The sequence below is a fragment of the Lepidochelys olivacea genome, assembly GCF_965140295.1.
Source record: "Lepidochelys olivacea isolate rLepOli2 genome assembly, chromosome: 6".
NCBI classification, from domain to species: Eukaryota; Metazoa; Chordata; order Testudines; family Cheloniidae; genus Lepidochelys; species Lepidochelys olivacea.
In genome coordinates, this window is record NC_140416.1 from 6188193 (window position 1) to 6201442 (window position 13250).

At 42.7% G+C, this 13250-nt stretch overlaps 1 protein-coding gene across 1 annotated transcript in view; it reads left to right on the forward strand.

The window, feature by feature from the left end:
• Positions 1-13250, forward strand: part of LOC311522489 (E3 ubiquitin-protein ligase rnf213-alpha-like) — a 175273-nt gene that overhangs the window by 109076 nt on the left and 52947 nt on the right. Inside the window, 9 exon segments of the mRNA XM_084631886.1 lie at positions 850-965; positions 2211-2339; positions 3101-3165; positions 3862-4012; positions 6267-6408; positions 7189-7362; positions 8635-8768; positions 10607-10764; positions 11313-11516. Coding sequence (XP_084488012.1) covers positions 850-965; positions 2211-2339; positions 3101-3165; positions 3862-4012; positions 6267-6408; positions 7189-7362; positions 8635-8768; positions 10607-10764; positions 11313-11516 — 1273 coding nt within the window.

Consider the following 13250-nt stretch of genomic DNA (forward strand, 5'->3'; position numbering starts at 1 on the left):
CCCAGCGTAGACTGTACTAGGTTGATGGAAGAATGCTTCTGTCAACCTAGCTACTGCCTCTTGGGGAGGTGGATTATCTATAGCGACAGGAGAACCCCTCCCATTGCTCTAGTGAGTATCCACACTGAATCACTACGGTGGTGCAGCTGTGCCACTGTAGCGGTTTAAGGGTAGACATAGCCTTACTCTCAGACGTTACAGTGGAGAATGGAAACAGGGTGAAATACTGTCTTCACTGAAGTCAAAGGGAGCTTTGGCACTGATTTCAAGATATCAGGATTTCAACCAGAGGGAAGAGACTGCTAGAGAGACAGATAACACATCTTCTGTCTTGATTGTGGCCTAAAGGACCTACGTGGAGAGGAGATTTCTGAATGCAAAAAAGGCAGAATGAGATCCAATGTCTGGGAGCTGAAATAGGGTGACCAGATGTCCAGATTTTATAGGGATACTCCCGATTTTTGTGTCTTTTTCTTATATAGGCTCCTATTCCCCGCCCCCGTCCCGATTTTTCACACTTGCTGTTTGGTCACCCTAAGCTGAAATGAGACAAATTCAGACTAGAACTAAGGTGCAAATTGTTGACAGGGAGTGGAATTAACCATTGGAACAGCTCACCTAGGGATGGGGTGAATCTCCATCACTGGGAGTCTGTAAATCATGGCCGGGCATCTCTTTCTAAAAACTCAACTCTACCTCACGCAGAAGTTGTTGGACCGGATTCAGGAATCACCAAGTGAGATTCTTTCACCTGTGCTATCATGCAGAATGTCAGACTGGATGGTCAGAAGGTCTTTTCTGACCTGAAGATCTATGAAGCTATGAATCTTACTTCTGTTGTGTTTTCAGGTACTGCATAGTGGATGAGAGAAGAAAACCAAAAAAGACCAGTCCATCACATGTCGTCGTCATAACCAAAGTCCCAAGGATACTTGGGGGGTGCAGCTACCTGGCATTCAGTGATGGTAAGAATGTGTCTTGATTTGGAAAAAATTGAAAGCAAGAGGGATTGTTACAATTATTGCAACATTCTGAATAATTTTTAACCATCTTAATTGCTGTTCAGGGTGGAATCTTCAGTAGCATGTAAGGCCTGGAGTTTTAAAGGTATTTAGGTATTGCTGTGCTCACCATTGCAATGTCTAAGTCCCATTTTCTAAAGGGATTTAGGCACGCAGGACAGTCAATGGGATTTAGGCTCCTAGGTGCTTAAATCACATTTGAAATTGAGACTTAGGCTCCTAAATCAGTTCTGTGTTGCAATGCTGAGCATAGCAACTCCTAAATAACTTTAAAGATCTGGGCCTAAGTGACTTAGAAGCATAACTACCATTTCAATAGAACTTGTGCTTTAAGTAACATGGGGGAAAGCTAGTCAAAATTTAACCAAAAAGTGGAATTTCAACAAAAACAATTCTCCCCTCCCCCCCTGCCCAGGAATCTGTTCTTTTTGGTGGGAATTCTTCACCCCAGCCCCCCTTTTAGATCAAAATTTGAAGTTTTGATGAAAAATGTCACAGAAATGTCAAAAATCAAAACAAATTCTGTTAGCTCTAGTTGGGAACTCTTAGGGGAAAAGGCTGGTGGTGCTGGATGTTCAAGAAAGTGAGCTTTCTCCCCAAATGATAAAAATCACACATGGACAGAAGGGTAGACTGTATCTGAGAAAGCAGTGACTCTGCAAGGATCTAGGGGTCACAGTGGACAAAGTAGCTCAGCATGAACTCCCAGTGCAATGCTGTGACAACAAGGGCTAATGCGATCCTTGGATGTATAAACAGGAGGAGTGAGGAGCAGTAGGGAGATGATTTTACCCCTGTATATGGCATTGGTGAGGCAAACACTAGAATACTGCATCCAGTTCTAATATTTATGTTTTAAAAAGGATGGTAAAAATTGGAGAAGGGGCAGAGCAGAGCCACAAAAATGATGTGAAGGCTGGAGAAAATGCCTTACAGTGCGAGACTTAACCACTGGAACAAACTACCAAGGGAAGTGGTGGATTCTCCATCCCTTTATATCTTCAAATCCAGATTACATGCCTGGCTGGAAAGATATGCAAGTTATTGGGCTCAATACAGGGGTAACTTGGTGCAATTTAATGGCCTGTGTTATACAGGAGGTCAGACTGATGATCTAATGGTCCCTTCTGGCCTAAAACTCTGTGACTCAATGACATTTTGTGGTCTATTCCATTTGTGCCTCTGCAGGTGAGTGGCACACTGTTCACTTGGATGACCTGCTGCCTCCCGAGACCTTTGCAGCCAATCTGGGACAGCTCTCCAAAATGACAGTTGCTGAGATTTTCATGATCAGCACCCAGCAGGGAACCGACACAAGTAACCAACTTCTTGCTTTAAACCCATCTCTGATGTGTTGTTTTACCTTCCGCCGTTTCCCTGCCCCTATAAGGGGATGGTAACATCAGTGGAGTGAAGTTTAATCAGATAAGGAGACATCACCGTACGTTTAAAAGCGACTGTGCAAATGGAGCTGTGGGGTTCCACGCGCATTCCCTGTGAGGACTCAGTAGTGATTTAGGCTACACACCCGCACAGAGATGTAAGAGGGGGGTAGGGAATCCCGTCATGCTCCTGCCTGGGTCATCCAGTCCACGGGTCCACTTGCGCAGGAGTCAGAGGCAGTCATTGGGTTTACTATGCTGGAAATGGTGCCGTCGCACTGGGCCCACACTTGGCAGGGGCTGTCACTGTGCCTCAGTGGGTCACAACTGAGAATACCAGACTGCTGAGAAACAGGGCAGACTCACCCCAAATCGGTGGTTATTCTTCCATGAGAGCTACCAAACCACTCACAAAAGTAACTTCAGTCTCACCACACTGGCTAACAAGAAGTCAGAAATGCAGTCTCCTTAGGCACTCCAGCCCTTGTTGAACCTCTAGAGTTAATGATGAGTGGTTATTTAAAACCAGTTTAATCAAACAAAGGGTTCTTCTGATCCAAAGGACCAGCCACATACCCAGGTCAATGTAGGACTCCGATTTTACCCAGTAATCACACTGTTGCCAGTCCTTAAGTATCTAATATCTGAAGGTTTTGATGCAACAGATAAGTAACATGCAATTGCTCATCATTCAAGGTTGTCCAGAGGATTCTATTGCCCCTGAAGATGCTCAAAAAGCCAATTACTCCCCAGAGGAAAATGTAAGTGTCTTATCTATCTTGCCTGCCATAAGTTAGAACTATCAAATCCAGTCTCACCTTTTCAGAAACAACAGGTCCAAATTGGGGAGGTCCCTGCTTCTCCGGTTTCACTACCCAAGGGAGGAAAGGTTGCAGGGCATCATGCCTGGCGTTTTAGAGGAGAACACCAGCCATCCTCCCTTGTTAAGTAGTGTGGGAAAGGCATTAGGAGTAAGTTTCAGGACTTCTTGGTTCCATTTCTGGCTCTGTCACTGACTTCCTGTGTGACCTGGGGAAAGTCACTGAATGTCTCTGGCCTTCAGCTCCCCACCTGTGGCTGGGAGGGGGAATAGCACTGCCAACGACATGGGGATAAACTCATTGGTGTTTGTAAGGTGATCAGATATTGCAGAGATGGGGCAACATGAGACAGATACAGGAACTGCAGCCCTGAGATGCGGCACGTGCCTCCCCAAACTGCTACAGAGATTGCCAGGGAGCAGCTCAGATGCCATTCTGCAGGTGGCCATGAAAGTGAAGAGGAAGGATTATCTAGTATTCTGGGCACTAGCCTGGGACTCAGAAGACCTTCATTCAATTCTTTGCTTTGCTGCTGACTTGCTGTGTGTCCCTGAGTCAGTCCCTTGGTCTCTCAGTGTCTCAGTTCCCATCTGCCATATGGGGACAATAGCATTGCCCTGCCAAAAATTTTTCCAGCTGCAGCTGATCAACACTGAATTCATGATCAAACAAAGTGTCCAGAAAGCTGTGATCCAGCTGGAAGATAAGAAAGACAACAGCCAGCGAGCTACAGAAAGGATACAGATTCTCTGTGGTGCACTTTTTCAGTCTCAGAGCAAAAATAGATGTGAGTATAAATAAAAGGCCTTGCATTTGTGTGTGACTGGCCATTACAAGAACTTTTAAGAAAACAAATTGGATGGATTAGTGGTACAATAGCTAGGGCACTAGCTTTACAGCTGTGGATTCCTGGGTAAAAATATGCCATTTAGACATCAAATGAAAAATGAGTGTGGCGGTCTTTCATGTTGCTGTGCTGTCAACATTTGTTATGTTCTACACAATTATTCAAGGCAACTGTGCAATCGTCCTTAGTGATTAAATGGGATCCAACTTTAAACAAACTAATGTGTAAATATTTCAAACTAAGTAGATGGAAGGTGCTTTTTTTTAATGGAGAGAAACTATAGCCCAATGGTTCTCAACCTATTTACAGTTGTGGGCCACATCCAATACAACCTATACGGCTCTGAGGATGTCACATGGGCTGCTGTTCTGTGCTGATTGAGCCACAAGCAGTCCGCAGGCCACAGGTTGAGAACCACTGTGTCAGGTGACACTGAAAAGTGTCCATTTTCCTTGGAAAATGTTAACTTTTCATCGAAAAACTGAGCAACCAAACAGCCAATATCTAAAACCTTTCAATTTGGAAATGCCACCCAAATGTCTCTTGGGAGCTGTAGTTTGATTACATCCATGCCCTCTTTCTCTTCTGCGGGCTGGGCTCCCAGCTGGACTACATTTCCCATGATGCTCTCTGACTATGGGAGTCCTATGATATATCTTGGTGCCTCAGGAAGTGGAGACACCATAGTGCATCGTGCGAGATGTCATCTGGCTGAGTTGCCTGGCCCATAGAGGAGAATGGAGCTATGGGGCACTTTTCACAGGACGCTTCTTCAGCTATCCAGTGTGCCTCATTGCATAGGTTGTTTCCATGGTCCCTAAAACACAGGATGCTTTTTCAGCTATCCAGTGTGCCTCATTGCATAGGTTGTTTCCACGGTCCCTAAAACACAAATATGCCCAGGCTGTTTCCTTTTCATCATGTATACCTTTATTCTTCAGTTCTCCAGCAAACAAAACATGACACAGGGACACTGCAGGAGGAGACTTCTACACAGCTTCTCTCCTCTGCACAACTCACCCTCTGAGCTCTTCCCCCACTTCCTGTTCCTCCCCATTATATTCTCCCCATTCCTGCTAATTGTCATCAATCCAGCAGTTACCACACAGGTTTTTGTAATCAACCAAGGGAAAGTGTTTAATTCCTCCCAGCCAAGCTTGCAGGCTTTTCTGTATTGCCGTGATGTCAGTGATCAGGGTGCTACAGCCAGCTCTCGGTCACAGGCACACAAACGATAACTCCCATGAGGCACCATGGTGGCATTTCAGAATCAACATTTTTTCATTTTAGATTTTTTTTTGACTGAAAAGTCAAAATCTTCCATGGGGAGAAAAGAAGTTCTAACCAGCTGTACCTTTAAATACTAGTGGACTGCTTCAGTTTCTAGCCCAGGTGGGAGTGGGTTTTGCTACAACATGGACGTAATTGCACTGAATTCAATGGTATAATGACAGATCTACACCAGAGTAACTGAAAAAAAGTGAGGGTTTGTCTACACTTAAAACGCTGCAACTGCGCAGCCGCACTGCTGTAGCACTTTAGTGTAGACACTACCCACGCCGATGGGTACCATCAGTGCAGGTAATCCCTCTCACTGAGAGGCAATAACTAAGTCGACGCAAGAATTTGTCCATCAACCTAATGCTGCCTACACCAGGGGATAGGTCAGTATAGCTACATCTCTTAGAGGTGTGGATTTTTCACCTGCTTGAGAGACATAGCTATGCCAATGTAAATCCCTAGTGTAGACCAGACCTGAGAGCCACATGGAACCCTCAGTTGCTACAGCTCACTTTTTTCCGTGACCCCTTTATCTAAGAGTTTCTTGATTCCAGTTGGAAGGTCAGATTGCTTAGGCCAAAGGAACTGTTTCAAAAAAGACAAACAGGAAATGTTTTTAGGAGAGTGGCCTTGAAAATATTTTTTCCCCTCCCACATGGTAAATTTCAACTTTTTGTCCAGAAACCAAACACCTGAAAACTGGAAAAAGAATTGGCCCAAAACTGCTGTAATCCAAAACGTTTTTGGCTGAAAATTTTCAGGTTTTGGGTTTTCTGTCAAAAAATCAAAAATGTGAGGAAAGCAGAGGCTTTCTGCCCTATTTTTCATTTAGTTGAAAACACAATTTGCGATTAAGAAAATGTTGATCAGCCCTATTGTGAGATAAAGTGATTTATTTTTCTTTTATGGCTAGTTGCTCATCATTTTATGGTCATCTTGAAAAGGAGAATTTGTAACCTTTTACAAGAACGAGAGAAGCTGAGTAAGGAGCCTAGAGAGTGGATTTTCTGCAGAGCTCTGTCTAGTGAGTTCATACTTGAAGGCACTTCATTCAGGTAACGTTGTATGTTCTTCTATAGCAGCATCATGTTGGCCATTTGAATTTCAAATAGTTCCATTTTTTTGGAATACCAAAGAGATGTGATATGTTTGTTTCACGTCACTTAAAGGATTACTGTAAGGGGCTTGGGTTTGTGATGAGGTGGTATAAGAACTTATATAGAAGACTAGCATATGTTTTAAAAATCACAATTAATCAGGGGTACTGGCAACAAAATCTTAGGTCATTCGACAGTTAAAGGGTCTTCTTTGTAACAAGAACAAAATTGATCAGCTGAATGAAATGTGCCGAACCCTGCAGATAAATAACTTGAAAGTTTTGGAAATTCATATTTATGGTATTCAGCCATTGCAGCCAGCTGACTCCCAAACTGCTTGAGAGACATCACCCAGCCAATGCTAAATTTGCTCCCTGTTTTGTCCTGTGTGGATGGGAAGGAGGGAGGGAAGGATAACTCAGTGGTTTGAGTATTGGCCTGCTAAACCCAGGGTTGGGAGTTCAATCCTTGAGGGGGCCATTTAGGGATCTGGGTCAAAAATTGGGGATTGGTCCTGCTTTGAGCAGGGGGCCTAGACTAGATGACCTCCTGAGGTCCCTTCCAACCCTGATAGTCTATGATTCTATGATGACTATGATTGTTGGACATTTACATAGTTGTATCTTAGGGCCCAGCCCTGCAAAGCAACCCTCATGTTACAGACACACAGAATAAGCTGATTAAGCAGGGGGAGGTGAAAGAATTATTTTATAAGATATGTTTTTCCTTGTTTTTAAGACATGCTGTCTGGAATCATTTGGAAGACATTGTGGCAAATATGTTTGCTCAAATTCTAGCAATAATTGATGCAAACAACAACTTGGATCATATCTCTCAAGAAACTCCTTTCTCTGACCTCTGGCTCCAGATGTTCAAAGATGAATCATTTCTGAAGATTAAGTATACTAGCAAGTAAGAAACCACTAGGAAAGCTCGGACTCTCAGGATTAGATCTGAGTGGGAAACATGGTGGAGAGTGTGTTTATTAAATAAGTACATGCGCAAGGAAGTGGGAAAGCAACAAATGTATAGAAGAATTAAGCCATGGAACTCACTGTATCAGAACTGTATGGAACTCACTGTATTGGAAGCCAGAAATTTAGTAGTTCTATTTAAACACAAGTAATCCCAGACAAATATGTGCACAGAATTACAGGCAAAGTCATTCCTGCCAGTTTTTATATGCATCATTATTTATTAGTGTTAGGAGGAGGAGGAGTATTTATAGATCCATAGATTTAAAAATCAGAAGGGAGTTTTAGAATAATAGAACCACAGGGTTAGAAGGGACCACAAGGGTCATCTAGTCCTAATCACTGATCTCTTTCAGGCCCCTCCCCCTGGGCACAGTTTATTAATTCACAAACTAACACAAAACAAAGTTATTCCCCTGCTGTAAGGGCCCAGAGGCCTTTCACTCTGCATTTGTCTGCTGCAGAGTAAGTCACAGGAGCCAGCCTCTTCGCTGACTGAGTACTCTCAGCCCTTTAGAGAGAACACTTGACCCCTTCCTAGCCAGGTCAGATAGAACAATAGGCTGGCTGGCCCCAGGCCTATGGCCCCTAAAGGGGCAGACCACCCTTTTACAAAGGGGACAATAGATGAAATTGAAAGGCAGCAAATTCAAAACCAATCAAAGGAAATATTTTTTCCCCCACACAACATGTAATTATCCTCTGGAACTTACTGCCACAGGAAGTCATTGAGGCTAAGAACTTAACAAGATTCAAAAAGGGACTGGACATTTCTAAGGATCACAAGAATATTCAGAGTTAACATATTGAATGCTGACAAAAAGTTTGGAAAGGATATTAAACCTTATGTTTCAATGCTTAAACCAATTTCTAATTGTTAGACACCTAATGTGGGAGGCAGATTACCTCCCATCTACTCCTGTGGGTTTTGACACCTTCCTCTGCAGCATCTGGTGCTGTTGGAGAGAGGAGATCGAGTTAGACTGACCTTGGCTCTGATCCCACCTGGCAGTTTCTCTTTTTTATTGAATTCCTTTGTAGGCATGTTTATCTTTTAAATGAAGAACATGTCTAGAGATGACTGAGGGGAATAAGACACATCTCTAAATTGCTTAACTCTCTCTCTCTCTCTCTCTCTCTCTCTCTCTCTTTTATATATATAAATGTGTATGTGGGTGTGTATATGTTTCTTTGTTTTTAAACACGCAAGGGCCCCTGATGCTAAGATTTCCGTGTTGTCAATGAGTGAAGACTCCAGCCTGTCCATGTTGTGCTGCTTTCCATTCAGCTGGGTTCTGAAAGCTCGCCTGGACAAGATATGGGAGACAGTCCATCGGGTGAAAGGTAACTTCACACTTTCTGCATCTATTAAAATTAACTGCAAAAGAAAATATGAGACCCAATTCTCCTCTCTCTTTTGCCAAGGTTAATCCAGATCAGGTTTCTAGAAGAGCTACGTGGGATGGAGATTTCCCATAAAAGAGAGCTCTGTAGTCTAGCATAGAGAAGCAGAACAAGATCCACTGCATGGGATCTGAAGTGAGACAAATTCACACAGGAAATTAGTACATTTTTAACAGGGAGGGAAATTAACCATTGGCCCAGCTCCCCTAGGTATGGGGTGGAATGTCCATCACTTGGAGTCTTGGTTGCGCTTAAGTAAAGTTGGTTGAAAAATTTTAATCAAAACAGTTTGGTGTCAGAAAATGCCATCTTGAGAACTGAAATTTTTCATGAAATTGTGTTAATTTAGATGAAATGTTGTTAGAAAACAAATTGGGGAAAACTAGAAAATGGTAGCCTGTTTCCTCTTGTTTTTTCCTACCCCCCCCCCCCCAGATGTTCTGGTTTAACTTGGATTTAAACTTGGAGAGTGGTCAGTTTGGATGAGCTATTACCAGCAGGAGAGTGAGTTTGTGTGTGTATGGGGGTGGGGGGGATGTGAGAAAACCTGGATTTGTGCAGGAAATAGCCCAACTTGATTATCATGCACATTGTGTAAAGAGTTGTCACTTTGGATGGGCTATCACCAGCAGGAGAGTGAATTTGTGTGGGGGGGTGGAGGGTGAGAAAACCTGGATTTGTGCTGGAAATGGCCCACCTGATGATCACTTTAGATAAGCTATTACCAGCAGGACAGTGGGGTGGGAGGAGGTATTGTATCATATTCTCTGTGTGTATATAAAGTCTGCTGCAGTTTCCACGGTATGCATCCGATGAAGTGAGCTGTAGCTCACGAAAGCTCATGCTCAAATAAATTGGTTAGTCTCTAAGGTGCCACAAGTACTCCTTTTCTTTTTGCGAATACAGACTAACACGGCTGTTACTCTGAAACCTAGAAAATGTCAAAGCATCTTGTTTCAACGTTTTCAGAATAAAAGTTTCATTCATTTTTTTTTTGGTTCTAAATGACATTGTTTTGATGTTTTTGTTTTTTATACATAAAAAATTAAATTAAAAATGGTCAAATCAAAATAAACCATTGCAAATTTATCAAAATTAATCATCTTGATTGTCCCAAACCAAAAAAATCATAACTTAATTTTGTCACAATTTTCAGATTTTGGCTTTTTGTTATGATTTGTGACAAAAAATGCAAAATGTCAAAATTTTCCATGGGACAGAAATTGATTTTCCAATCAGCTCTAATTGTAATGCAGTCAAATGCAAGTATTAAAGAATATAGGTCACTCTTACCAGATGGTGGACTGTATCCTGGAAATCAGTGACTTGGGAATGGAATCTGCAGATAGATCTGGGGATGTAGGTACTCTCAGACATGCAAATCAGTAGGGCCTATGCTTAAACTTTTGCTCCTTAAAGGAGTCTTGCTGGTGGGGGAAAGAGTTCCTCATTGAAGATTGCCCTATTAGACTGTCCGAACTTCCTTGTCCTTTGCGAACTCCAGTCCTTCATTGCTTGAAGAAATCACAATTGCTCCACTCCCCACCCAGCTAGAATGACCTAGAGCCTCCCCACCCAACTAAAATGACCTAGAACACCGCATCATAATTCAAACAAGTAACCATTTATAATGGAGAAAAACAGGATTCCCATTGCCCTGCCATGCTTATACTCTTGTCCCACATTCACTTGCATATTAATAATTACTAAACAATATTTATAGTGATTTACTATAATTCAATAAGCCCCTCTCCTTTGCTCATTCTGTGTCATCCTAGATTATCCAAAGGACCCTACTATGGACTCTGCTGAGATGTTTCAAAGCTCTATCATGAACATGCCGGTGCCAGATGGCAATAGTCCAGAAATGGTTCAGCATTATGCCAGTGATTTTGTGAGGATGGCTTTTCCAGGGCAAGATGTTCAGGTTTATGAGGTAAACGGGTTTCTGCAGAAAAGCACTTTTAAATATCACCAGGCTGAATGGTTGGGATGGGGTTACCAATGGTATAGCAGACAATTTAAACTTAATGCAGAAAAAAATAAAAAACTTAGGGCCAGATCCACAGCTGGTGTTAATCAGTCCTTACTCCATTGAGGTCATTGGGGGCAGATTGCCAGCTCATGCAGAATATTTTCAATTTTTTGTAGATTTTTATTTTATTGAAAAGGTCTTGCCTCAGCTTTTTGGAAAAAAGGTTTTGGATTTTTAACAGTCAAAATTTTCTGCCAAAAATAAAACCACTTCCTGTCCGCTTCTGCTGTTTTTTGATAAATGCACTTTACTGAAACACTGTATTTGCTCTTAAATTACTGCTAAGTGCTCTCAACTTTAACTGCATTTTAACAACATTTTTGACTGGGGTAAGAGTTTCATACATCTTTCATTAAACACAGCAGCAACAGAGAACTTAATTCTATGGGTCAATCTCTATTCTTGTGGTTGACGATGAGTAGAAATAATACTTTTTATTTTATCACCAGATTTTGTCTAATGTTCTCGTAACGGGTGCGAAGCGGCTCTGCACCTCTTTGGCACATGACAACGTGGGGTTTTCCCTGATTTGGTTGCACATTGAATATTTCTACCTACAAGAGAATTATCAGCTATTCATCAATTTAGTAAAGAATGAGGAGACTCTAACCAGTGAGCTGCTGAAAGTTTATGAAGAAGACACAACTAAAATGGTGAGCGAGGTTATCTGAATAGTTTTTCATTGTAGATCTTTTCAACATATAATTGTAAATGGAGAATCATCATCAAGTGGGTGTTTTTACTGGATCCGACAAGGACTGGTCCTTCACCGTACGCTATTCAACATTTTTATTGATTATCTGGAAGAAAACATCAAATCATCACTGATAAAATTTGCAGTTGACACAAAGATTGGGGGAGTGGTAAATAATGGAGAACAGTCACAGATATAGAGCGATCTGGATTTCTTGGTAAGGTAGGTGCAAGAAAAAAATATGCATTTTAATACAGCTAAATGCATATGTATAGGAAAAAAGAATGTAGGCATATTTACAGGATGGGGGACTCTATCCTGTGAATCAGTGATTCTGAAAAAGATTTGGGGGTCATGGTGATTAATCAGCTTATCATGAACTGCCAGTGTGATGCTGTTAGCAAAAGAGCGAATGCAATGCCAGGATACATAAACAGGGGAATCTTGAGTAGGAGTGGGGAGGTTGCATTACCTTTATATTTGGCACTGGTGTGACTGCTGCTGGAGTACTGGGTCCAGTTCTGGTGTCCACAGGTGATAGAGTGATACAATCAAGGAGCTCAATTAAGAGAAAGCTCAGGGGTGAGTTGAGTAAAGACTATAAGTACCAACATGGGGAACAAATATTTGATGATTGGATCTTTAGTCTAGAAAATAAAAGTATAACAAGACCCAGTGGCTCAAAGTTGAAGCTAGACAAGTTCAGATTGGAAATAAGGTATAATTTTTTAACAGTGAGAGGAATTATCCATTGGAATAATTTACTAAGGGTCATGGTGGACTCTCCATCACTGGCAATTTTTCAATCCAGATTGGATGTTTTTCTAAGAGATCTGCTCTAGTTCAAAGAGGAAATAATTCAGGAAGGTCCTATGGCCTGTGTTAGGCAGGAAGTCAAACTAGGTGATCACAGTGGTAATCTCTAATTCTAGGAATCCTCCATGTATTTCTCCGCTTCCAATCATAGAATCTGTAGAACCATAGGTTAGAAGGGACCACAAGGGTCATATAGTCTAGCCCAGTGGTTCTCAAAACTGGTCCGCCGCTTGTTCAGGGAAAGCCCCTGGCGGGCTGGGCCGAGCCAGTTTGTTTACCTGCCATGTCCACAGGTTCGGCCGATAGCGGCTCCCACTGGCCGCGGTTCGCCACTCCAGGCTAATGGGGGCTGCGGGAAGCGATGCAGGCCGAGGGATGTGCTGGCTGCCCTTCCCGCAGCCCCCATTGGCCTGGAGCGGCGAACCGCGGCCAGTGGGAGCCGTGATCGGCCGAACCTGCGGACGCAGCAGGTAAACAAACCAGCCCGGCCCACCAGGGGCTTACCCTAAACAAGCGGCGGACCAGCTTTGAGAACCACTGGTCTAGCCCACTGCCAAAATGCAGGATTTGTTGTGCCTAAACCATCCAAGGCAGATGGATCCAGTCTCCTTTTGAAAACCTACAGTGAAGGAGCTTCCAGGACGTCTCTGGGCCGTTTGTTCCATTGTCCTACTGTTCTTACAATTAGGAAGTTTTTCCTGAGATTTGATCTAAATCTGATATGCTATAGGTTGAACCCATTGCCTCTTGTCCTGCCCTCTGTGGCAAGAGAGAACAACTTTTCTCCGTCTTTTTTTATGGCAGCCTGTAACCGTGCCTCCATGGGTCACAACTGAGAATACCAAATTCAGGCCAAACCCCTGAGAAATAGGGCAGA